The 26,183-nt window shown below is 42.1% G+C and overlaps 2 protein-coding genes across 2 annotated transcripts in view; one reads left to right on the forward strand and one right to left on the reverse strand.

Moving 5' to 3' along the window:
• zpax1 (zona pellucida protein AX 1) overlaps positions 1-13,702 on the forward strand; it is a 30,493-nt gene extending 16,791 nt beyond the window's left edge. The window contains exons 23-45 of the mRNA XM_052025423.1: positions 5,344-5,427; positions 5,513-5,574; positions 5,654-5,746; positions 5,823-5,950; positions 7,659-7,805; positions 8,361-8,432; positions 8,501-8,668; positions 8,752-8,848; positions 9,204-9,427; positions 9,518-9,656; positions 9,731-9,939; positions 10,688-10,805; positions 10,875-11,080; positions 11,160-11,277; positions 11,354-11,520; positions 11,629-11,726; positions 11,807-11,916; positions 12,250-12,312; positions 12,389-12,578; positions 12,652-12,790; positions 12,907-12,991; positions 13,065-13,157; positions 13,474-13,702. Coding sequence (XP_051881383.1) covers positions 5,344-5,427; positions 5,513-5,574; positions 5,654-5,746; positions 5,823-5,950; positions 7,659-7,805; positions 8,361-8,432; positions 8,501-8,668; positions 8,752-8,848; positions 9,204-9,427; positions 9,518-9,656; positions 9,731-9,939; positions 10,688-10,805; positions 10,875-11,080; positions 11,160-11,277; positions 11,354-11,520; positions 11,629-11,726; positions 11,807-11,916; positions 12,250-12,312; positions 12,389-12,578; positions 12,652-12,790; positions 12,907-12,991; positions 13,065-13,157; positions 13,474-13,574 — 2,911 coding nt within the window. The 3' untranslated portion in view covers positions 13,575-13,702. The remainder of the gene's footprint in view (positions 1-5,343; positions 5,428-5,512; positions 5,575-5,653; positions 5,747-5,822; positions 5,951-7,658; positions 7,806-8,360; positions 8,433-8,500; positions 8,669-8,751; positions 8,849-9,203; positions 9,428-9,517; positions 9,657-9,730; positions 9,940-10,687; positions 10,806-10,874; positions 11,081-11,159; positions 11,278-11,353; positions 11,521-11,628; positions 11,727-11,806; positions 11,917-12,249; positions 12,313-12,388; positions 12,579-12,651; positions 12,791-12,906; positions 12,992-13,064; positions 13,158-13,473) is intronic.
• Positions 13,703-14,925: 1,223 nt separating this feature from the next.
• Positions 14,926-24,699, reverse strand: LOC127575325 (probable E3 ubiquitin-protein ligase DDB_G0283893). The gene is made up of 5 exons (XM_052025127.1): positions 24,275-24,699; positions 18,363-18,575; positions 17,234-17,296; positions 16,715-16,851; positions 14,926-15,030 (listed from the first exon to the last, which is right to left on the reverse strand). Exons 2-5 carry the CDS (start codon positions 18,560-18,562, stop codon positions 14,969-14,971), a joined length of 462 nt encoding a protein of 153 aa, XP_051881087.1. The 5' UTR covers positions 18,563-18,575; positions 24,275-24,699; the 3' UTR covers positions 14,926-14,968.
• Between the last annotated feature and the right edge of the window lie 1,484 nt (positions 24,700-26,183).

Raw genomic sequence — 26,183 nt, forward strand, 5'->3', positions numbered from 1 at the left:
ACAGGAGTTCTGGGCATTTGGAGAAGTATAGGCTGATTAGGGACAGTCAGTATGGCTTTGTGAGGGGCAGGTCTTGCCTCACGAGCCTGATTGAATTCTTTGAGGATGTGACAAAGTACTTTGATGAAGGTAGAGCAGTGGATATGGTGTACTTGGATTTTAGTAAGGCATTTGGTTAGGTTCCTCATGGAAGGCTCATTCAGAAAGTCAGGAGGCATGGGATCCAGGGAAACTTGGCTGTGTGGATTCAGAATTGGCTCGCACATAGAAGACAGAGGGTGGTGGTAGATGGAGTATATTCTGCCTGGAGGTCGGTGACCAGTGGTGTTCTGCAGGGATCTGTTCTGGGACCCCTGCTCTTTGTGATTTTTATAAATGACTTGGATGAGGACGTGGAAGGGTGGGTTAGTAAGTTTGCTGATGATACAAAGGTTGATGGTGTTGCGGATAGTGTAGAAAATTGCTGTAGATTACAACAGGATATTGATAGGATGCAGACCTGGGCTGAGAAGTGGCAGATGAAGAGTTCAACCTTGTCAGGAGTAAGTTTTTTACACAGTGAGTGGTGGGTGCATGGAATGCACTGCCGGCAGAGGTTGTGGGGGCAGATACATTAAGGACTTTTAAGAGTCTCTTAGATAGACACATGAACGATAGAGAAATGGAGGGCTATGTGGGAGCAAAGGGTTAGATAGATCTTAGAGCAGGATAAAATGTGAGCACAACATAGTGGGCCAAAGGGCCTGTACTGTGCTGTAATGTTCTATGTTCTAACTTTATTACTAGCATGGAAAGTGCTTTGATATATGGGTGAAAATTTGTGTAGAGTCAGATTTCTGTAAGTCTGGTCATAAGCTGGGGAACCCCCGTAATATCAGCTGGTCTTTGCTCACAAGATCATCCAGATTTGGGTCAACTGCCTACAGATCCTCCCTAGGTAACAAACGTGCAATTTATGGACAGCCCATACATATGAACGAGTGTTTGGGAGACCAGCGAGATGGATAACCATGGATTTGCTGGTGGCTGCAGGCATTTTCTGCTGGGTGGGAAACCCCTCTTTCTCCTTTCCTTCCCCCAACCCCACCCCAGGCAACAATCAAGGGCTTGTTTGAGCAAAGCTGGGACCACTGAGCAGACTCACTCGTTCACTGAGTCAGTGAGGTCAGCTGGCAGCCGCTCTTCCTGTGCCTGCTCACTCTCCCTTCACGGCTGTTTCTGTGATCCACTCCCACACACTGTTTTTGTTCATTTCTGACTTGCAAATAGTTTGGGTTACAAACAGTTCTCAGAAACGGAATCCTATCATAACCTGGAGCCTGCCTGTGTTGTTATGCTTTTTTTCTCTGACAACTATTTCCATTAGACTACCACCAACGATATTTAGGCCTGTCTATAATGTCACAGGATGGATGCTGGGTACAAGGTTTATCCCTGTAATATTTCCTCTTGAAACCCATCCACATCACCACCAGGTGTGGTCATTGCGGTACGTTATGCAAGATGGTTGAATTTACTGTAAGTCTACCTAAGAGATTTGTGAAACTAGATAACACCCAGGCTCATGTATCACACAAGAACTTTGGCCTGAGGTAATGTTTGGCCTCATTTTTGAAGATGCCTACAACTGGAAGCCCACTAGTCACCAGAGAAAGAACAGTAGGGGTGAGCACCTCAACCCTGGTGAAAAAATTAACCCAATTTTTCAGTGATGTAGATAACCCCATCCCCCTGCCTTAGAACCCCCTTGCTTTAATTTTGCATTAATGAGCACAGATGAATGGTTTCAACAATATAATAATAATTTTAGAAATGCCTATTAAAAGCCACACTGAAGGTGAAAATTCCAAATGTGATGCAGCTGATGTGTTTGCAGAGGTGGCAAAGAGATGGGAAAACAGTAGTGCTGACAATAAGAGATTGCCACAAATACTTCTGCTATAATTTCATTGCTACTTGTTTGAGGTTGGGGTACATCACTTTCACTCTCTACAGGCTGTGGAACCTGATGGAGCCCTTTAAACCCCATAGCTCTCTGGCCCACTAATTTCTTCACATGAACAGCAGACTTCAAACTGAAAGTCCATTGTCTACACAGCCATCATAAAGGCATCCACCAAATCTATAAATACTAATGAAGTTGATTTCAATTGAGGGGTCCCTGATTTCAACATTCCTGCAACACTCCTCAAGGTGGACCATACAGGTGCTAACAAGGTACAAGATTACAGCACATTGGTTGGATGTTAAATGCCCTATACCTTCAGCCATAGAGTTGAAATTCTATGATAGGTCTTAGACTACGTTTTGTAACTGTCCAATACTTTTCTCATTTCTGGCTCCCCGAAGTCCACATCTCTGTTCTCCTTGCCAGGCCTAGGAGAAACCCTTAACCTCCTGGGTTGTTCCTACCCTCAGTTCTTAATGTTGCTCATGTGTGTAAACTCTGCTTCACTATCAATCCAAGGTAAGAGCCTTTGCCCAGAAGCAGTGGAACACAGAAAGGTCTATTGTTAGAAACCTCTTGCTACTGAGCATTCAGGGGAAGGAGAAAAGGGTCAAGGTTTAGGATGGTACGGATTAGTTGCACATTAGTCCTCAACAACAATTTACACTTATATAGAAATAGAAAATGCTGGAAACACTCAACAAACCAGGCAATATACATGGGGCGAGAGCAAGAGCGAGAGCGAGTTAACATTTCAGGTCAAAGACCCTTCATCAGACTCTTCTGGCCTTCAGCCTGAAATGTTAACTATTTTTCTTCCAAAATGTTACCTGATTTGCTGAATGGTCCAGAATTTTCTGTTTTTGTTTCAGATTTCCAGCATCTTAAGTTATTTCTTTGATTTTCAATTACACTTCTAGAATCTGCAATACAGTGATATTCGCAATCTGCTACACAGGACCATTCAAAATAAAATTTTACACAAAATTTTGTAATAGATGTTAGGATATGTGATCAAATGCTTGTTTAGAAGCAGATATTTATGGGCATTTGGGCAGTGAGGTAAACAGATAGAAAGGCTTAGACAAGTATTCTAGAGCCTAGGGACCAAACAAGTGATAACAATGACCAACAGTAGTGTAGAAAATAAATCATGGAAGAAGTCCAACAGGCCAGAATTGGATGAGCATTGATGCCTCAAAGTCTCCAAGATTGGAGGGGGTTCAGATGTGGGGAGAGGGGTGGCCTAGGAGAAATATGTAAACAGGAATGGTGGTCTCATGCACACACTGCCCTTGTCCTTATTGGTAGAAGAGGTTGCTGTAGCACCACCTCTGATCTGTAGCTCCTGACAGTGGGACAGGATGTATAAACGGTTTGTGAAGGAGGAATGTGTAAGCTATGATGTTGTGAGTATACCTATGTCAGACTATTGCCTAAGTGGATTTTGGACACTTCTCCCAATTTATACACCAATTCCCAAGTCATGAAAAAGATTTTTCAAGGACAACTGAGCTGGAAGCAAATTTTCCATGTCCTAGTTTGGTATAGGGCATTTAACATCCAACCAATGTGCTATAATCTTGTACAGTGTTCGCACCTGTATGGTCCACCTTGAGGAGTGTAGCAGGAATGTTGAAGTCAGGGCCCCCTCGACTGAGCAGCTACAGCCAAGGGATTATAACAATGATGCAATGATAATTACAGCATTTCGCACAATTAATTTCGAAACAAGTTTCTGTAACGTCCTGTTCCAGATAGGTCACACTGATTTAAAATGTTTTCATTTTTGCAGTAATGCAGTTGAAATAAGTCAGATATGAACTCGAACTAGTCAACGAGTTGTAAACCAAAAGCAAGGAATAAACTGCAAAGACAGTAAAACTTAATCTCCCCCACCCCCACATGCACACGCTACCTCCAGGAAACATCCGCGAAGAGAACAGGAGAAAAAGTGATATATTGATCGCTCAGCAGGTCCAAGCACCACTCGGTAGCAATCAACAAAAACTCTGGGGAAGCTCACACCAGCACAAGCGGAGGCCTCTGATAAATAATCTTTGAAAATAATACAAAATGGTAACTGGAATGGAAAAAGAAGACCCGTCATTCTAATTCGGCCGAAATTATGAGGGTAAAACAAAGAGCACAAGATCAAAATTGCCACATTGAGAATTAAAATCAATTATAAAAGATAATCCTCGCTGCAGGAGTAAGCGTGTGCTTTTCTAGGCGGAGGTCCAAATGGATCTGCTCTGCCACTTTTAGGTTGCGGTTTATCTTCTATCAATGCCTGTCTCATTCTGGCGGACGGTGGTAGGCATGTTTTATCACCCCAGGAAACTGTTCGGTTTGCCTTCTCTGTAATATAAAATCATGCCGGATTAAACGGAGGCATAATGTCTGTTACCTGTGCGCCACTGTTGAGCAGCAGACATGTATCCACACACATGTACATTGGTCAAAGAGAAATATCTTTCTATTAATGAGGAGCATTCAGCTCAGCATAAACCAGATGCCCCTGATTTTAGAGAAGACAACATTATGCTCTGTGTTGCTGCTGCTTGGATTTCCATTGGAAAAGCTACGAAAGGGTTAATTCGGGCAATTACTACACTGCTAATGGTTTTGTTTGATGTACGTTCCATATTTAAATATATTCAAGGATTAGAACAAGTGGAAGAATGTCTAGTGTTATACGAGCCACGTGGTGATATAACTAACTACTTCCCTGTTGAAAGGCACCTGTGAAAACGGATCGCCCGAGAAACACTCCAGCAGCTGTGCGCATATCTATAACCAGATTCGGGTTCTCTCCACTGCTATGAACAAGGGCATCGCCGAGCTCTTCATCCTCCTCCTCTTCTCAAACTAACATTCCCCCGGTCCAAACTCTTCCCGAAGTCAGAAGTGGCACCCAGCTGACATTTTATCAACTCCCAAAATCCAGTTTCGAGAGTAGTAAAGAAATTACAAGATGGGGACATAGTCTCTAAAATCAACGTCAGTCAAGTAGGTTTCGGTCTATCGTTATCACATTTTAAATGCGAGCGAATTTACAGAACGATAAGGAGGCCATCGCGCTCTTTGAAAGAACTGTGTGTTGCATAGTTATTCTGGTGGTCGGGTGGGTTAATGTAGGACTGCGACAACCTCATCTTTGCATAATGTTTACCTCTTTATATAGCTCTAAAAATTGTCAGTTGTGACTGGCGTCAGAAGAGTGCTTCGAATCTGGTAAGTGACCTCCTAGACGGAGAGTGATTTTCTGTTGTTCATTTTCGAATTTCAAATATCCTCGGGAAAGTCCTCCACCAAATGACTTCCTATTGGTTGGCAGCTGCCTTGGAGTTATCTCGTTTTAACAAGGTTAAATTGAGCCAATTGGCGTGAAGTGGTTGTACAAGGTTAAAAGGCAATCACGGGCGCTTGGTTGTAGTTCCTCGTGCACTGTGCTACAGGATGGGTTCACTTTTGAGGTAGGCTGCTCGGGTTATCCCGAGGTAGTCCAGAGATGGGCCTCACACTTTTCCCACTGTATATACGTGTTTGTGTATTTTCTAGGTTGGCGTTGGTTTGGACGCTGTTTATTACTAATGTGTGGATGCAAAGCTCGCCGCCTCAAGGTAAGACTGGGCTACTTAATGCTACTTAATAACGGTGTGTGGGCCACACCCCATCTTGATTTTGTTTCTGTGTGGGCAGGTCTCCTTCAGAGTCACTGCTATGGGCGCCTCTTTTGGATTCAGCTGAATGCTTCCTTTCTGCAGGACAAGTGGTGGAGTCTCAGCGTCGCCGGTAAATCTACTTCTAACAATCAATTCTATTCTTGCTTCTGTTCCGTCTCCTTCTCACTCTGCTTTCCGATTGTTAGATTCAACAGGCGAGGTCCATCTGCTGACTCAGTCGCTGGCCAATGAGTGTGGCTACACAGTATCTCAGGATCCGTTTGGTAACGTGCTGTTGCGTGCATCGGTTTTGGCTTGTATGGTAGTTAACGAGGTGAGTGTTGCTGAGGACCGCGTGGGGGCGACGTGACTGGGAAAACGGGATGAAATTTCCGCAAGCACAGGGGATTCTGCAGATACTGGAATCTGGAGCAACACACAATGCTGGAGGAACTCGGCGGGTCAGGCAGCATCGATGGAGGGAAATCTCTCTCTAACAATCGGTTCTATTTTACTTCTGTTCTGTCCCTTTCTCCCTTTGCTTTCCGATTATTAGATTCAACAGGCGAAGTCTGTTCGGGTCGGGACTGGAAAGGAGGGCAGAAGCCCGAATAAGAAGGGGAGGAGCACTCCCTGGCAGGGGAGAGGGGGAAGGTAGGTGGGGGATGATGTAAGAAGCTGATAGGTGGAAGAGGCAAAGGGCTGAAGGAATCTAGTAGAGGGTAGTAGACCATGGGGAGGTGGGGAATAGATGGGCAGGTCATGTGGGGGGAAGAGAAGGGGTGAGTTGGCCACAGGAATGAGGGAGAACAAGGGGGGGGGGGTGGTTACTGGTTGGAGAAAATGATGTTAAGGCCATCAAGTTGGAGACTCCCAAGGTGGAATGAGGTGTTGTTCCTTTAACCTGTCTGGCCTCAACATGGCAGTAGATAGACTTTGTATGGGAAAGGGATGTAGTATTGAAGTGGTTGGCCACTGAGACCCTTGCTTTTGTGGCAGATGGAGGGAAGGTGCCTGACAAAGTGGTCACCCAATCTCTGTCGGGGTCTCGCTGATGTAGAGGAGGCTGCACCAGATGCCAATAAATAATGCCCTCCGATTCACAGGGAAAGTGCTGTCTCCTTACTACCATGTTGAGGCCAGATGCAGGTTGGAGGAACAACACTTCATACTCCACCTTGGTAGTCTCCAACCTGCTATAGCCTCAACATCATCAATTTCTCAAACTTCTAGTAACCCTTCCCCCTCTTTTCCCTCATTCCTGTGGCCCACTCACCCCTTTCCCTCCACTGCCCTTGTGACCTGCCCATCTATTTCTCTCTCTTTTCTCCCCTCCCCCCCCCCCCCACACCCCCCCCCCCCCCCCCCCGCCCCCCCCCCCCCCCCCCCCCCCCCCCCCCCCCCCCCCCCCCCCCCCCCCCCCCCCCCCCCCCCCCCCCCCCCCCCCCCCCCCCCCCCCCCAAGCACCTTATTCTGGCTTCTGCCCTCTTCCTTTCCAGTCCTGATGAAGGGTCACAATCCAAAACATCAACTATCTATTTCCCTCCATAGATGCTGCCTGACCTGCTGAGTTCCTCCAGCATCTTGTTGCATGAAATTTGCACCCTCTTGTGCTCCAATTACTGGCTCGATCTGCTGCCTTAAAAGGAGCAGACATGTAGATATCCAAAACCAATCTACAACTGATCACTAGATTTTGTAGAGGTTAATAGCTGCAAGAGCTGGACTATGGTTTGTGAAATAGCAGGTTCAGGTAGTCATGTGCTTTGAAGTGCAACACCAGTAGACAAGTCTTGTTGCCTGTTGATCAACAATCATTGGCATTTTAGAATGTGTTCTCTTTTGTGCTTGATACTTTGCTGAAGTAATATTGACACATTGGTGAAATGGTGCTCTAAGTCAGCTAGCAACTGAGGTTCAAGCAATAATTTATAAACTTAATGTGAAATTGAATTCTTTAACAGCAAAAAAATCTCTCCCTCTTGAGGGGGCTAGTTGCTGCCAGAATGTTTTGACTTTTTTTAATTTGCTCCCAATTCTAGGGTGATGACTTGTTTAGGCTAAATCTACAAATTCGGATTGCTGCAATTGGTCACATGGAAAAGGCATCTACTTATCTCCACACCATGACCTGTTCATATTTTCCATGGCTGGCGAGAGAAATCCTATGTGAGCAAAACTACATGGAGGTATGCATTGAATGAAATTGGAAAATTACACTTGGTTCAGATACTAGAGTTCAGAGGTGTTATCTTTTGTATCAAAGACTTCTCTGCATTAAAAGATGTGAAATGTACCTTCACCTATCTAATTTTGTTGATCTTGGTTGTCCTTGATTCCATTAATTTGTGACTATTGTACTTGAAATAACTGGGTATAACAGGATTCTCCAAAAGGAAATTATTGCACTTAATCACACCATTCTACTCTGAATTAGTACAGAATCTCTTTTCTGAATATGGTAGGGGTAAGATGAATACTTTGCCTACACCCATTAAAGGGATGCTATCATGAACCCAAACTGTTCAATTCCTCCTTCAGTCCCACCCCTGCTGTTGTCATTAAAATACTGTCATTGCCCAGAGTTGAGAGCAAATTGGCAGCTTCCCAACTTTTGGAGATTTGCACTTTCTTAACTTGCGTAATGGCAAATTTAGTTAATTCTTTCCTCGTGTTAAGTTGTGCAAATTATAAATTGCAATGTATAATCACAAGGTTTTCTATTCTTGTGTTTTCTTGGTTAGGTTTCAGTTCAAAGAATAATACCAGGAATTGAAAATGACTATAATGAAGATTGGATGGCAGTTGTTCCATCTGTAAGTTGACTACTGTTCTTGTCCTCCATCAAGCACTAGCTCCTTGCATTAATTAACTTTTCTTTTAGGCTCAAGAAGCTGAAAATGCTATTTGGCAAGCTGTATTTCATCTTCCTGAAGGAACAAAGACTATGACTGTCAATGAAATCTTGAGTACTCATTATAAAATTGGCACAACAGTTTCTCGGCTATTATTAAGGGCTCCCTACAATGCAACAGAGATTGAACAGTTGATGGTGAGTAATTGCAAGTGAGTTTTAAACTAAGTAATTCAAAGACTATATTTTTGCACTATTTTTTCTCTTCAATACATTTCCAGGTAGAAAATGTGCCTGTCTCTAGCATTCGATCAACCACTTTCTACAAACAAGAATGGATGATCTTCTTGATTGACACAACAGTGGCTTGCCCTACTGGTGAATGACTTTTTTTTGCCATCTAGTCTTCCGCTCAACTTATTTTACCCAATATATGCACTTAATGTACCACATCCTACCTCCAGAAAATATTTTCTATATTAACCTAATCCTGGCATGCATGGATGCCCTTATTACATGTAGCAATGTGATGAACTCTGCATGCAATGTTGATCAGTTTGAGTCATTAATTTTAACCTAGATCTAAATGTCACCTGAAGACTAATATTCATTCTGGGATTTCATAAGACTTGAGCACAAATATTGCAAAATGTAGTTTGGCACCATCTGCTGTTGAATGCTTAAATCTGTGAATTTGCAACTAATATATAATAACTGAAGTGATCCTCAACAGATGGCACTACCTTCACTGAGAATAAGATCAACTGGAGAATTCCAAGAATCATCCCATCACTTAGTTCTCAAGAAGAACAGTTCTATGATGACTCTATTGTTTTGGGAGTTGATGGTGTTGTTCTAAACCCAGATAGAATAGCAGAGCTAAATTATACATTAACGTACAATGACACAAACATCTTGGTCACTATTCCAATTGGAGCAGAAGGTGGATATTATAAGGTTTGTAAACTGGTCATTAGGATGAATTATTATGCACCTTTTTATTTCAGTAATAACTACTAATTGATGTACCACTGACTTGTGTTTCAGAGCCATGTAATTGAAGGACAGTATGGCATTTTGTACTTGATAAAATTATCTGCAGAACATCAGTGGGAGCTAACCAAATACACAATTATCCATCCAGTTGCCACTCCTTTCATGCCTCGGCCACCAATTGTGACCAATAGTAAGTAGTGCAGGTGAGAATGCTTTAGTGAAAAAAACCAAGGCATTGGATAACTTTATTTTCTTTCCTTGCAGATACAATTCCAGAAAAGCGTACATTCAATGTTTCTGTAGGAAACTTCCTTCCAGATGTGGATCTTGTAGCTCTAACTATAGGTACACAGACAGTCACAGTGGATCAGGCAGATAAGGTGGGAATCACAATCTATGAAACAACACTGCCTAATAACACTAAAGTCTACGTAGTGGAGGTTCCATTTGAGAATGAAAATGTGAAGCAAGAGGTAAAGTAACAAATCTAATTTAAATTGCCCAACTAATGCATTATGGACACTTCCCTATATTACTTGGGGTTTTATTATTAATCACTTAAGTAATCTGCTAGATTAAAGCAGCAAACTTGAGCCTTTAAGCAAAATTTCAGTTAACTTTAAAAGTTGAACAACTTTGCTGTAATCAGTATACTAAAAATTTGGATTTTGGTCCCAAATACTTGATGTGCAAATTCTTACCAGATTAATACCCATCTCCTACTGGGGTGTGGAGCAGTAGCTGAGTGCTGCAGAACAGTTCCAAGCCATTAAACCAACCCTGGCCTGAGATACCCTGCCCACAAAGATTACATATCCAGAGTGATAGTTGTCACAATTTTGGATGACTGCTCCAGTGTTTCTACCTTGGAATAACCAGACCACAAGTTTTTGCTGAGACTTGTCACATGCTGCTCAAAGGTCTGTTTGTAACTTTGCAACTCTGGATAAGTTTTCTCCATTTGTTTTTGGAACAAAAATGAAACTGCTTCCAGAAGACTTTTTATTCCAACCTCCTTTGTCTGACATTCAAACAATTTGAAATGTAAATATTTCTCATTGTGGTTACTCTTGGTGTGACTTGTGGGTGGTAGGAATGTGGGACTGATTATAGCACTCAAGCAAATGTATAATGTTAAAGAATCCAGAGAAGTAAAATGACAACCATGTTCATTGATCAACTTGTTCTGAAATGCAAGATGGACCACTTTTTATCTTCCAGCATCTACATTCTAATGTCCGAAACTACATATTTGATGTCATCTATGTATTCAACATAAGCCCAGAAAATGAAACCTTTAATTATCCTGTAAAAATAATGGAAGAATTACCAGATATTGGTGAGTAATTTAATAAACTCCTTCCTGTAGGAGCAGAATTTGTAGTATAATGTCTCCCTTTTTCTCCAGTATTACCCAGGGCTACTGGATTCTGTGATGAAAAGACCTTGTATCTACTTGTAACTCAAGGGAATCTAGTTCACTACTGGCTTCCATTCATTGATCAAATGCTGGTAACACAAAAATCTGCACGAGATTATGGGTACCTGCTTGTGGATAATACAACCCATATTTTGATTGGTGCCCCACTCTCTGGAAGGAGTGTGATTTATGAGGTATAAATACATAATTTCCCTTTTCCCCAATTTTTCCTGTTGCTGTTTTCCAAGAGTAACCAGGTCTCCGGTTCTTCAGGAATTGAGTCTTCATGGGATTATAGCTAGACTTAACCTGACATTAAAGGACAAAAATACAATGAAGATTGAGATGCCTTTCTCCGTGGTCTGCAATTTTCCTCCTGCAGATCTTGCAGGCAAGTTCTAAAATGAGATTGAAATCCTATTTTGTCAACTTGATGATTAAGTAACTATTTTTAATTTCATTGTTAGTGTGCTTTCCAAATGGAACAATGGTGATTACTGCACTTGTGGATACACTACCTGAACTAGATCCTAGTAAAATGGTCCTGAAAGATGGAAAATGCCAACCAAAAGAAGTTGACCATCGTAGAGCTCTCTTTGAGTTTAGCATTGATAGCTGTGGCACCACAAGAACAGTTAAGTTGATGCAGATGGGAGTGTCTCTTTTGCAGCAAGTCTAGTTCTTAAAATTCAATAATCCAATTTTTAACTCTGCTTCGGCTATATTGTACTGTCCTTTTTAGATTCGAGGAAACCACTTGATCTATGAGAATGAAGTTTCATACCCAAGGGAGGTAATTCCTATCAACTTCCCAGTGATAACCAGAGATCCTGATTATCGGTAAGTTGAACTAGGCAAAATAGACATCCATTGATCTGCAGATGAGAGTAGTAACTTTCTTCTCTTCCCCCACCCCATAGTTTAACAGTCTTGTGTCAATATGAACTAAATGACACTCTGTCTGTTGGGATTGTGAAGAGATACCAGAAAGATGCCCAGTATCCTGGCAATAGTGTACAAATAGTGAGGGGTAAGCATAGATTGAACTTGAAGTGCCTTTTTTCTATTAAAGTAGCTCTTCAATTATATGCACACAACTACATTGACCTGTAATTAATAAAATTGAATATGCTTCAATGTCAACTAATCGCATTTGGGGGTGGGGGGGGGGGGGGGGGTGTGGAGAGGACTAATGGATTCCAGTATGTGTCCTTATTTAAATAATGGACCTTGAAGCAATACCTTGGATTTCTTCTTCCACTTGGCCTGTTCTGAAAAATCTTGGACAACTTGCACTGGTTCATTATCAAAGGGGAAAGCTGGCTCCTCAATGATATGGAAACATAAGTCTGTTTCCCCTCAGGAGGCAAGGGCAAGAGCAAGAAGCCGAGGCATACTCCAGAACTGCACTCAAGGATTTACAAAAGTAAGCAGAAGCACTTGCGTGGGACCTGTTTGCTTCCCTATACTTGTCCCTTTTTTAAATAATCCTTTTTCTACAGCGGCAGATTACTTGGACTTCTACAAGGATGAAGAATACCCAGTGGCAATGAATTGGACACATGCCCTGTATTTTGAAGTTGAGCTCATGAACAACAAAGATCATCAGACTGACTTGTTGTTGGATCATTGCTGGATGACTACAACTCCTGATCATAATGGCCTACCACAATGGCATTTTATACAAGCTGGGTAAGTCATGTAAACAGCATTCCTTGTTGCTTTGTCTGTTCCTAACCTGTAACTAAATTTGTTTACCGAACAGCTGTGAGAACAAAGAAGAAATGTTTGTAGCTGCCTTCCACTCTATATCCAACACTATCCAGCATTCCCACCAGTTGAAAAGATTTGAAGTTAAAATACAGGAACTATCTCCTGCAGAACAAACTGTCCTGCCCAAGAAAGTAAGTCTGGAGGTTGCAAGCATTTGAGGCTTAATAGTTGACATGTGGCCATAAGCTAGCATTTTCATCTGGAAGGACCTGTAGCTTGACTCAACAATTGGTTATTACTTTTGTAGGTGTATGGTCACTGCAGTGTTATTATCTGCCGTAATAATCCAGATACAAACTCTTCCTGCAATGAACAATGCACAATGGAAAAAGGTAATGAAAAACTTGTATAATTTTTTTATGGCTTAAACTTGAATCTTCAATGAAGCATTTAAATTTCTTCCAGGCCAGAGCACCTACCTGGATATGCACAAAGAGGATGTGTCACTTGGAGAAGTTTGGCTTTCTGCTGGAATGTTGGAACAAGCAAAAATTGGAAGTAAGTTAACATTCTCTGGAATGACTTGCTGCTTAATTGATTGGGTGCAGCATAGTGATTTTTGAAGTCTGGGGAGGGGAGTGAGCAGATGGAGTTTGAATGACTTGCCAAATAAGTGATCTTGCCTCCTGAGCTCTAAAGAATTGGATACAATCATGCACAACCCTATAAAGCATGTCACAAGCCTGCAAAAAGATGCATGTGCAAGATTTCTTCCTTTGACCACTTTTAAACTTGCCTATTTGGGATTGGGGAGGGAGGAATAATGAGTGGGTGGAAGATGGAAAACATGTGATCTTTTCTCTTTGTTTTTCAGGTGGATTAATACAGTCATACTGGCAATGGGTGCTAGGAAGCAGTTTGGCAATTTTCCTGATTCTTGTAGTGGTTCTTGTAAAAGTGCATGTGCATCATTAGATAAATAAAATGACATGGATTAAACTGGCTTGGCCTATCAACTCAACAGAACTTTGAGTAGATACAGATTGTGGCACTTTTCTAATGTCATGTATTTTTAAGGTCTCAATTCTCCTTTTTTACATAGCCCACTTCATTTCAGGTGCACTTTTTGAACTACCTGTTGTCCCATAAACTATTCTCTAATAGAGGTTGTCTAAAGTGGTTAAACCAAACATCACTTTGTAAATTTGCTCTCCTGTTTTACTAAAATTAGCTAGTAATGGGCAAAATTTGAGGATCTGATGTATCCATAAATGCTTGTTGGAGTAGATTGGGTCTTCAAAGACTTTTACTTAAAGCTAGTAATCAAATCCATGAATTATTAGAAAATTGCATTTGTATAAAAGCTAGAATGACAATCTAGGCACATCCATCTGAGCCAGAATCTTGAGCTTGTTAACCTCATTGGAAGTCCTATTCTAGATTATAAGAGAAGGGTTTAATCTCTTAAAATATTAAGGGTAAATGTTTTTTTTGCTTTTGGCACCATTGAGTTGAATATTGCTTTAAATCCATGTGTAATACTTGAAGTTTCAAGGTAACTACTAGACTTCCAGAGTGAGTATTCTCCCAAAATCTGCAGTGCCTTTCATCTTAAAGCATTTGTGCTTGGTGCTGGTAGCTGGCTACTTTTATAAGAGATCCTTTATCACATGTATATCAAAACAGTGAAATGCATCTTTTGTGTTAGGTGTTCTGGGGGACAGCCTGCAAGTGTTACCATGCTTCTGGTGCCAACACAGCATGCCCACAACTTCCTTACTCACATGTCTTTGGAATGTGGGAGGAAATAGGAGGACCTGGAGGAAACCCATGCAGACTCGGAGAACATCCAAACTCCTTAGGCTGTGGCTGGAATTAAACCCAGGTCACTTGTACTGTAATAGCACTACACTACGGTGCCTGCCCTTGCTGTCATCTTCAGTATGAACTGAGTGGCTTATTTTGATCTTTCATTTTCCTTACCTGACCTTATTTGTCCTAAAGAACCTCTTTCCCTCCATCCCTTGGATCTCCCTTTAGAAGTTGATATCCCAGTTGTAATGACTTAGCTGCAATTTTTTTTGATCTTGTCATCCTCTATAATCCTATATCCTTGTTTCTTCAGTTAACATACTAGTTCCATCAGTCTTTAATGCAAGATTTAAAGTGGGAGTCTTTAGCTCGAAAGCTACATATCTTCCAACATTTACCATTCCAATCTGCTTTACTGCTAATACAAGTGATTTAAAACTAATTTAAACTTGCATATTTTTGCCCTTAAGTTCTCATTAATTTGTTTTGGTGACAGTTTAAGAATTTGATACAGCAAACTTTGATTTGGTTGTCATTCTGTACCTTGAATATTTGAGTCAGAGACCTCCCCCTTCAGATACTCTGCTTCCTGATCTTCCAGCATACAGTGGTTTTGAGCCTAAAGAGATGGGGGGAATAAGTCACTAACAATTTGAATAAGCAACTCCTGAGCTCATTAAACTAGTCATACTATGCTGCTTTTATTCAAACTATTGTTTTTATGATTGCAATAGCTTGGAGTGTATGCAGAGTCATTGTCTAACAGTTCAGCACACAGTATGTGGTTTCTTTGAAAGAATGAGGTATTTACATACAGAAAGTAAATCACTGAACTTCTGTGTACCACATTCAGCCTTTAATGTTTATGCTGTTCACTGTATGTTTATGAAGAACTCTGCTTAGTTTAAAGGATGGGTCAAATATCAAGACCAAAACCATCCTCAGCCCACCATCCCTGTCCTACTTCAATTCATAGAGCAGCTCTCCTGTAACAATGGACAGAAATACCAGTGTGATCATTTTGGAAAGGTCCATAGCTTGAAAATTTACCCATTTTTGGTAAAATATTGTAAATGCAATATTCCAATAATAGCTCTTCATTTCCCACTGCTGTTTATCACCGAGATGGATAAATTGAATCTGTTATCCTAATAGCCAGCTGGCCACTTATAAATCCACCTATGCTCACTATCTCTATCCTTCTGAGCTACTTGTACAAAAGTACTTGTCCAGTAGTAATGAATGGACTGCTTGGAGGGCAAAGGGTTGGTCTAAGTTTTGGGTCGAGACTCCACATCAGGACTCGTCCAACAGTAGTTTGCAAGTGTAGATGGGGGTGACGATTGGGTTATAAATTTGAGCAGCTTGGGAATGGTTCCTGAGGGAGTCTAGACCGTATTAGAAGTGACAAAGCGGGCTTGTAGTGGAGTGTCTGTACCTGCCACTAATTTTTGTGACGGTGAGTAACCTCTCCACTCACTGGCAGATGAAAGAGAGTCGCCTTTAAAATGTAGTTATAACCCAAGATGGGTGGTAATACGGTGCCCAACGTTGTCCTGACAGCAAGAGCATTTAAACTGCAGTAGGCTGTCACTCCCTATAAACTGCGTGCATCTGCGCATGCAGTCTACTACATAATACCAAACACATCTTTTTCGGATGCAAAAGCTAAATTAATAACAAGCTGCTGGGTCGTTCGATGTTAACCACATAGCTTTCTGAGAGGATGGTTTAAACATTTCATCCTGGAGTCGATGAGCTGAAGCCGGCTGAATTTTACTCACGGGCCGAGGTCTACCCTCTCGCATTTACCTGCGCTGAATATAAAGGATTGTTCAACCCGACCCTCTGCAGCCTGCAGCGAGTCACCCTGAGCGTGATCCGCTGAGGTCCCAGCCTTTGGAAAGAGCTGCACCCTGCTATGTCTTTAAAACCTGGTAAGCTGTTTTAATCTGATATTAGGAACCATTTAAAATCTAATTGGTGAAAATAAAAATAATAAAATAAACATTAAAATGAAATGCAAATAAATAACTTGCCCTTTTGCTGATAAGCTCCAGGAAGGAAACTATTCAAATGATCCTACACTAGGTCCCGGCTAGACTCCGTGAGGAGTAGAGCGAAACGCCAGCCAGAGTAAGATCAGCTCCACAATGACGTTTCAACAGTAACTGCCTCGCCGTTCAATATTGTACATGTTTTCCAGACTTGAAATAAATTCCAAGTCGGAGTTCCTTTTCCAAATGTCGTTTCAGTCCAAACACGTGTAGGATGTTGGGCGTCTGGACAGAATTCTAACGTACCTGGACAATCAATTCTGGTAAATAAATGGTCTTTGTGACTTCTTGTGTGAAAGCATGTAGAACAGTAGTCAAAATTGTCACACTGAGTACAGACAAATCTGGTGCCTGTAATTGGGTCTCTTCCGCAGCCATCACACCTATTTTGATCATAGAAGAGAAAGTGGTGACTGCAGTTGTTTCTGTAAGTTCTTTAACTACATAGTTCATTATTAACATAATAAGTCTACTTTATAAGATGTTAAGGCTCGTAATTGTGTTCAAATACTTTTATATTTTGTAAACCTCTATTAACAAATTATTATTTTGCAACTTGCTCCTAAGCACAAGTATGGTCAGGCCGGAAGACGTTGTCGAAGTTACGAGAGAAGATTGCCACAAATGCAAGGGGTAAAGTCTTCATTTCCCAACAAAAGCGCGTGGCGCGGCATGTAGAAGGGTTTCTGTTTTTTAAGCATTTCACTTTTGGTTGATCATCTAGAAAAATAATAAACTAAATAAGTAATCGTTGAGGACACTTACAAAATAAAGAGTTCAGTAATGTAGTGTATCCATCCATAATCAATATCATCTCTTTGTGGAATCCTGAAGTATTAAAATGTGTTAGATGAATATTCCAATATAAATAAAACACATGTAGTGTAGTTTCCCACTCAATAGTTATTAACTTAACGATGAAGCTATTAAGATGCATTGAATACGTGAAACTTGGATTTATCGAAGAAAGTCAGCAGAAAGGAAAAGCTTTCCATAAAGATTCTTTGTTTTAATTTTACTTCTGAAATTTAAACTGAGAAAATTGCAACAATTTACAGCATGATTCTGTCCAATATCAACATTAGTGTTCCAAAGATGTTATTTTCTCTTTGAAATTTAATTTTATTTTTAAAAAAATCTGGTTCCTCAGTAAACAATTAATAGAAAATCTTAACAGTTTTATTGTCTGTGTTGAATACTTTGTAAATTCTACATTGGTGGTGCTATTTTACAATCCCTACTTTTGTTTTTCATTCAGCACTTTTTAAAAAGTACTTCCAAATTTTACGTTATCTTGATTCTTAGTATAGAATTGGTGAGAGATTAACGAGACAGATATACCAACATTAGTCTGATCACTTAGTTCAAACATCTGAAGACTTTTCTTGTGTTATTTATTAATTTTCATTTTTAAGAACTTGAAATTAAAAAATATATTAGAACTGCTGAAGTGCTTTAGTAATTTATTTCACATGGCACTTCACTTTTTAGAAAGATTTAGTTAACATGTTTTTGATTTGAGCCAGAGATTGACTACTTGCATTTATGGAATGTTTTCTGAGTTTACTTCTGAGTTTATTTACTATTATTCCTGGGATTACCTCATGGGTTTAATGCCAACGAAGTCAATCAGGATGAAAGTAACTTAAGACTTTACCCTGATGACTCTTTAAGGACCAAAATGTCCAGTGGCCAGAAATGACTTCGATTTGAATTCTTCTTGTGCATGACTATTTTGCTTTGGTTAACTACAAATGGTCTATTTGCTGCCCATCCCTAACCCCTCAGCAAGTCATACAAGTCTGTTCACTAGAATATGGGACAACATACTTCTGTTTAAGTCAAGTCTCAAAGTCAAAGTTGAATGTAGAACTACCAATAACACAAAACCTACTTGACTTGCTCCATCCACGACTGAGCATTTTCCGAGCGCAGTAGATGCCGCAGTACTGTTTTCTGACCCATGCTTATGTTCAGGTTATCAATGTCATTCCTTGTCAAGCTCCTTATGGCTTCAAGTGTGAAAAGACCATGGTGTTTCAACAGATTAATTGTGTCATCGTTCAGATAATGCCATCGGCACCAATCTTCCATGTTGCTTGGAAACCTATGAGATTTAACACAGAAAGCTAAATTATGTTGAAGTAAGAACTTTTTTTCAGATAGATGCCATGTAAATTTTTCTTTCTTCTACATGTTACATTTTAGTTACACAGTTCAATCCAACTGCACCTCTGGTTTTGTGACCTCTGCTCCCAAGAAGGACAAGTGCAGCAAAAGTCATGGAAGCAAAATGGACTAAAAAGTTCAGTAGAAATGCAGCAAAAGGGCACATAAATCCTTTTGCCACCACTGGCATCAAATGGTACTGGATGCCCAGCTGAACCAAAGTTGTGTGAATGTGAGTAAGAAGACAAACAGGATTTTGAAAGGACAGCAACAGCCAGGTTAGGATCTAAAACATTCTATTTTCAATATGTACCATTGTTTTTGTGATCATAAAAATCAATCCGTTTGGGACAGTGTGTATTTTTTTTAATGATATCTGCTGGGTGACTGCAATGTTAGAAATATTAAGTAGAGTAGCGCACAATGGTTACTACGTTAAAGTGAAATTTATTACTGTATTGTAGCGGTTGCTACCGCGGAATGAACACAAGACACTAGTCGTAGAGTTTCAGAACAGAACTGGTTTATTTTTCCGCCTTGCGCGGGCCTTTTAAGAGAGACTGTTCCCACCCACTCAAAACGGCAATGACGTATACGCCACGTCATCAAACCTTTCCCACACGCGGGTTCTCCCTGTCGCTCGGGGAAGACGAAGGCCCACCGCCATCTTGGGCCTCGCCGCTTCAACGACGCGCGACCCGACCGCCGAGCCGGTTCGCTTGCTCGGACGGTGAGTCGCTACGGTATTAGAAATCTAGCCATCAACAGAGTGCTTTGATAAATGGTGTCTGTCGTAGTCCAATGAATAATTAAATCATGTTGAAGTGAAATACCTCTGATATCTTTAAATTTAGTTTGAACATTTATATCGGTCATGATGATTTCACTTAGTTAAAATGTGTTTCTTTGAGGGAATATTTTGAACTGAGTAATTTGTGGTCAAGACTGAAAATATAGGAAGGTGTTGTGGTGATTCTGAGACCACACAAACTTATCAAACTGATAGAATTCCATTTTCAAATCCCCCATTCCTGCTTTTAAAAAAAAACAAATTTTGATGCCAATTATCCGCCTGTGTTTTGTTGTCTGAAACTATATCCAATGGTTAGAACATAAGAAGTAGGAGTAGGCTATATGGCCGGCTCTGCGATTCATTAAAATCATATCTGATCCAACTTAGTGCCATTTTCAATCCCTTAATATCCAGATTGATCTCTGTTTTGAACAAACTCAGTGACTGAACCTCCAAAGCCCAGTGAGGTAGAGAATTTTAAAGGTTCACCATCATCTGAATGAAGAAATTCTTCCTCTCTCGGTTCAAAATGGAGGAATGTTGATTCTGAAACTGTGCCCTGTTTCCCTAGGCTCCTGAGTCAGTGCACACATCCTCCCTACATCTAGCCTATCAAACTCCTTGAGAATGTTTCAATGAGATCTCCTCTCATCCTTCTAAACTCCAGAGAACATACTTCAGTCGACTCAAACATCCAGGGTGAGCTAGTCGATTAGATACAAAATTGGCTTGGTGATAGAAGTCAGAGGATGGTAGTGGAGAGTTGTTCTACAGATTGAAGGCCTGTGAAGAATGATGTGCTGCAGGGATCGGTGCTGGGTCCCTGTTGTTTGTCATCTATATGAACGAATTGGATGAGAATGTAGTTGGCATGGTTAGTAAGTTTGCGGGTGACACCAAAATTGGTGGTGTGGTGGACAGCGAACAAGATTATCTAAGTTTACAGCAGGATCTAGATTAAATGGGAAAGTCGTCCGAGGATTGTCAGATGGAATTTAACTTGGACAAAATGCAAAATGTTGTGTTTTAGGAATTTAAACCAGGGCAGGTCTCGCAGAGTAACTGGCAGGGTCACGGAGAGTGATTTAGAACAGAGAGGCCCAGAACAGCGTTCCCTGAAAGTGATGACAGAGATAGACAGGGTGGTGCAGGAGGTGTTTGGCACGCTTCTTTGGGCCAGGCATTGTGTACAAAAGTTGGAACGCCATGTTACAGCTGTATGAGAAGTGGTGAAATCGCACCTGGAATATTGTATGTAGTTCTGGTTGACTAACTAGAGGAAGGATGTCATTAAGCTGGGAAGAATGCAGAAAGGATTCACAAGGATGTTACTGGGACTGGAGGGCTTGAATTACAAGGAAAGACTGGATAGGCTGGGACTTTTTCCCTGGAGCATAGGAGACTGAGGGCTAACCTTCATAAATGTATATCTATACCCCTCATGATGTTATAAAGTGGACGGTTACAGTCTTTTTCCCAAGGAAGGGGAGTCTAAAACTAGAGGGCATAGGTTTAAGGTGAGAAGGGAAAGATTTAAAGGAGACCTGAGGGGCGAGTTTTTCACTCAGAGGGTGGTGGGTTTGTGGATTGAGCCACCAGAGAACGTGATAGAGGTGGGTACAATTACAATGTTTAAAAGACATTTAGACGGGTACGTGGATAGGAAAGGTTTAGAGGGATATGGGCCAAATGCAGCCAAATGGGACGAGATCAGGTAGGCAACTTGGTCGGTATGGAGGAGTTGGGCTGAAGGGCCTGTTTCTGTGCTGAATGAGTCTATGACACTCTTCATATGGTAAACTTGAACGAAGCTATTGAATCTTCACTGCACTCCCTCCATGGCAAGTACATCCTATTTTCAGTAAGGAGACCAACACTCTTTATGATACTGCATGTGCAGTCTCATCAGGTCCTTATGAAATTGTAATAAGCCTTCCTTATTCCAAAAATCAAACTTTCTCATTATAAAGGCCAGCATACAACTTGACCTCCAGATTGACTGCTGCACCTGTATGTTGGATTTCAGGGACATAGCACTGGGAAACCAAGACTACCTGGTTAAGTCTGGTGTACTGATCTCTACCTTGCAGAGGCTACACCCCAACTTTCTGGCACCCTTCATATCTTCATCTGGACTATGACCCCCACTAACAAACGCCAATCCAGCATCTCCCACACTGTTGCAGATCTAATCATATCAGGACTGCCTCCAATCTTATAGTGCCCTAACCCCGCAACAATTTCACTTTCGGTTACTCCAACCCTTCTGCAGACCAAAGGAGTAGCTGTGGTCCCTAGCTACACCTGTATTTCTGTTGGCTATGTGGAACAGTCCTTGTTCCAAGACTTTTCCAGAAGCCCTGCCGCCACCCCGACCCTTTCTCCGCTATGTCGATGAAGTCACTGCTTCCCGCACCCATGTGGAACTCATCGTTTGCATCACCTCTGCTTCAAATTCACCCGGACCATCTTTGACACTTCTCTTCCTTTTCTGGATCTCTCTGTCTCCATCTCAGCAGACAGACTTGCCACTGACATCTTCTATAAGCCCACCAACTCCCATAGCTACCTCGACCATACCTCCTTTCACCCTCTCTCCTGTGAGGAAGCTATCCCTTTTTCTCAATTTCTCCATCTCCACTGCAGCTGTTCTCAAAGTGAGGCCATCTGCTGTAAGGCTTCTGAAATGTCCTCCTCCTTCCAGAAGTGTGCTCTGGAATCCTCTACAATAGTTGATGGAGCCTTCACGTGCATTTCCTTCATTTCCTGCATGTCTGCTCTCATCTCCCTCTCCCCGGACATTTCCTTTCATCCTCACCAGCCTTCACATTCATCACATCCAACGTATCATCCTTCACCGTGATCCCAACAGCAGTCACATCTTCCCCTCTTCCTCCCACTCCCACCTGCTTTCTGCAGAGACCACTCTCTTTGTGACTCCCTGGTCCATTCATCCCTCCCCACCCACCCTACCCGATCCCTTGGCGCTTTCCCCTGCAACTATAGGAGGTGTAGCACCTGTCCCTTCACCACCATACAGGGACTGAAGCAGCCCTTCCAAGTGAGGTAGAGATTCCAGAGGTTCACCTGCACCTCTTCCGGCCAGGTCTCTGCATTCAGTGACACAAGAGATTCTGCACATGCTGGAATCTGGAGCAATACACAAAAAGTGCTGGAGGAACTCAGCAGGTCAGGCAGCATCCATGGAGGGAAATAAACAGTCGACATTTCGAGATGAGACCCCCAAAACATCGACTGTTTATTTCCCTCCATGGATGCTGCCTGGTCTGCTGAGTTCCTCCAGCACTTTTTGTGTATTGCTACTGCCTTTGGTGCTCAGGATGTCACTTCCACTGCATTGGAGAAACCAAGCAGTGACTAGGCAACCATTTTGCAGGAGACTCCATCCACAATGGACATCTCAAGCTTCCAGCTGTATTTCATTTTAATTCTCCTTCCTACTCCTACGCCAGTCTGTCTGTCCTCTGCCTTCTCAATTGCAACAGAGAGGCCAAACACAAATTGTAAGAACAGTATCTGCTTGGGTAGCCTACAACCAAATGGTATGAACATTGGATTTTCCAATTTCAGGTAACCCACACCCCCAGTGTTGTCATCCCACACACACACACCTGTCCACCTAGGTTTCTTCTCCCTTTTGTTCACCTCTCCCATCTGCCCCCCTCTCCATCTGGTTTTACCCATCACCTACCAGCCTCTGTCCCACCCCCCTCGTACTGCTGTATACTGGCAATCTTTCCTGTTCCCTCTCTGTCCTGATGCAGGGGCTTGACCCAGAACATCAACCTTTGCCTCCACAGATGCTGCTTGACTCAGAGTGCTTCTGGCATTCTGCTTTTTGTATGTCTAAGTGTCAGAATTCTGTCACCATTTAACAAATACCCGCTTCTCTGTTATATCCACCAAGGTGGTTGACCTCCCATTTTCCCACATTATGTTGCATCTGTTAGATTCGCACTCACTCAGCTTGTCCTTACCCCCCGAAGGCCCCTTTCATTCTGTTCTGTACTCCCAATCCTGCCTGCTTTGGGATCATCAGTGAACTTGGAAATAGGACATGTTGCCGCCCCTCAGCCTAATTGTTGATATAGATAGTGAATAGTTGATGTATGAGAATTACTAACGCCCTAAAAAAATAAGAGAGGCAGAGGAAGGATGAAAATTTTCACATTCTTAATTGGTTTCCTTCTTTATAAAATTTTTACAGCAGAATGGCATACTTGAGCTAAAAGCATAGGAACGAGTACAAGCGAAAGATGTGGGTAAGAGACTCCCAGCCTCTTACTAACCATTCTTTGACGGGGAATATAAGTAGGTTGGGATGTGAGGAAGAGACTACTGGGGTTGGAGAGCAAGGGAAGGAAGACGGGGTGAAAAGTCAGTGCAGAATGAGGCAATGATGGAATAGGAGGAGGCTGTGGCTGGAGTAGGGATTGGAACATAGAGCTGGAGTAGGGCAGACTCATTCTCAGAGTACTCGTTCCTAAGGTACTGCAGATATCAGTGATTCCTCTGCACACATCTCAACCACGTCTCCTAGCAAACTGCTCTCTTTAGCCCATGAATCCCGGCTAAACACTGCACCTCCCCAACACTACTTAGAGATACCACCGTGATACAGATTTCTATCCAAAATGAACTGGCTATATGCAAATAAGGAGGCTGCTGAGTCATTTCAAAATGCATCACCCATTAGGCTCCTAAATATCGAAGGTAGTGGTGTCTTTGGAATCGAGGATAACACGACGTGTAATTAATCAATTATCACAGGAGCCGGCAAGAGCTCCCCCGCCAACAAAGTACAAGTTATTGCCCCAACTTACACTGATCTCAGGGTTTGCTGGCTTTTCCCCAGGCTGCGGTCAACACCTGAACAACCTGCGCTGGTTTCCAACAACACAGCATCACCACGCTCTCTGATCCGCCCTTGGCATCAATCCACGCTCGGCGTATTCACATTTCAATATCCAGCGATCTTAAGCGCGCCTTTCAAACAAAAATATCCGGGAACAGCCACTTTCACCAAACGACGGCGTTATCCTTTTTGACGACACTTTTGAGTAAGAACCGCAGATTCAGGAATTTTAAACTGGAATTAGTTTGTCATATATCACTGCATTCCAACTGTTTTTAAGTTTGGATTTGGCTACCTATTTACATCCCCAAACTTCCTCAAGTCAGAAATTCAAGAATGTTCGCCTTTGTTTCTATCTCAGTAGCCCCTGGTTCCAAAACAAAACAATGTAAAGGCCGCCTTTTCAGACAGTTTCAGATGATATAGTTGAAGTTTAACTTGTGTAATCATTTCAACCATTCCAAAGGTCAATGATAAATGGCTCAATGCAAACTATTTCACTATCAAAACATACAAAGTGTGCATCCATTAAAAGTCTTTTTCATACATGGGGGAATACGTCAACACATTTCCAGTTGGTCATTTCCACAGCCTCGATAAACCCATGGGATAATTCCAATTCACTGTTTATAGGAGCAGAATGCCGATTGCACGGAGCTAACCATTGCCAACTTTTCAGACGCGATGCATCGACGGATAAAATAGGAGGACTGTTATTTAAAAAAAACGGGGTGAGGGTGGCGGTAAGAGGTAGACTGAATAACAGTGCACCGGTCAGCCTTACCTCAGTGTTGAGCACTTTTGGGAATACATTCTGAATGACGGCATAATATTGAGTTAATCAAGGGCAAATAACACAAATTTCTTAATGGAAGGTCATGTGCCATAAATTTGACCTATTTTTTTGTTTTAAACGATAACAAGGAGTGAAGGGAGCACAACTGGTGTAGTATACATGGATTTAGAAGGCTGTATGTCCATGGCTGCCTCTACTGCCACGTTGAGGCCAGACGCAGGTTGGAGAAGCAATACCTCATATTCCGCCTTGGGAGTCTCCAACCTGACGGCCTCAACACCGATTTCTCTAACTTCTGGTAACCCCCCCCCCCCCCCTTTGTCCTTCCATATTCCTGTGGCTCCCTCCCCCACATTGATGACCTGCCCATCTCCTCCCCTCCTCCATCCTTTATTCCAGGGTCCATTGCCCTCTCCTACCGGATTCCTCCTCCTTCAGCCTTTTCCCTCTTCTACCTATCACGTCTCAGCTTATTACATCTCCCCTCCCCCCCCCCCCACCTACCTTCCCCCTCTAACCTGGACTCTCCTATCACCTGAACTCACCTATCCCCTGCCAGTCTGTGCTCCTCTCCCTCCTTCCATCTTATTCTGGCTTCTGCCCTCTGTCTTTCCAGTCCTGATGAAGGGTCTCGGCCCGAAACATTGACTGTTTATTTCCCTCCATGGATGCTGCCTGACCTGCTGAGTTCCTCCAGCACTTCTTGTGTATTGCTCCAGATCCCAGCATCTGCAGAACTTCTTGTGCCTCTGTACGTAGTGGGGGTCTGTTGAGCTCACTCACTGGTCACTTGCATTTTGTGGTGTGTTTGTGATTTTTGACTTAAGTGTAGAGTGGGGGGGTGGGGTCTAAAATTAGGAAGTTTGCCGATGATACCAAAATTGGTAATATAGTTGACAGTGAGGAAGAATACTTAGGGTTGCAAGAAAATATTAGTAGACTGATTAAGTGGATGTATAAGTGACAATTTAGATTGGAGAAGTGTAAGGGTAATGCATGAGGCATGATAACTAGCAGAGTAATAAGAATTGTGGAAGAACTTGGTGATCTTGATCACTGAAAGTAGCAGGACAGGTAATAA

This window comes from Pristis pectinata, chromosome 10, assembly GCF_009764475.1.
Source record: "Pristis pectinata isolate sPriPec2 chromosome 10, sPriPec2.1.pri, whole genome shotgun sequence".
NCBI classification, from domain to species: Eukaryota; Metazoa; Chordata; class Chondrichthyes; order Rhinopristiformes; family Pristidae; genus Pristis; species Pristis pectinata.

What these genes read in the sequence shown, in the direction of transcription:
- LOC127575325 (XM_052025127.1), bottom strand. Translation starts at nt 18,562, where the DNA reads ATGGAAGATTGGTGCCGATGGCATTATCTGAACGATGACACAATTAAT. An exon ending in ATTACTGAACTCTTTATTTT is followed by an intron (nt 16,852 to 17,233) that starts GTAAGTGTCCTC and finishes TGATCAAAATAG; the next exon opens with GTGTGATGGCTGCGGAAGAG. An exon ending in TACCAGAATTGATTGTCCAG is followed by an intron (nt 15,031 to 16,714) that starts GTACGTTAGAAT and finishes CCATCTCTTTAG; the next exon opens with GCTCAAAACCACTGTATGCT.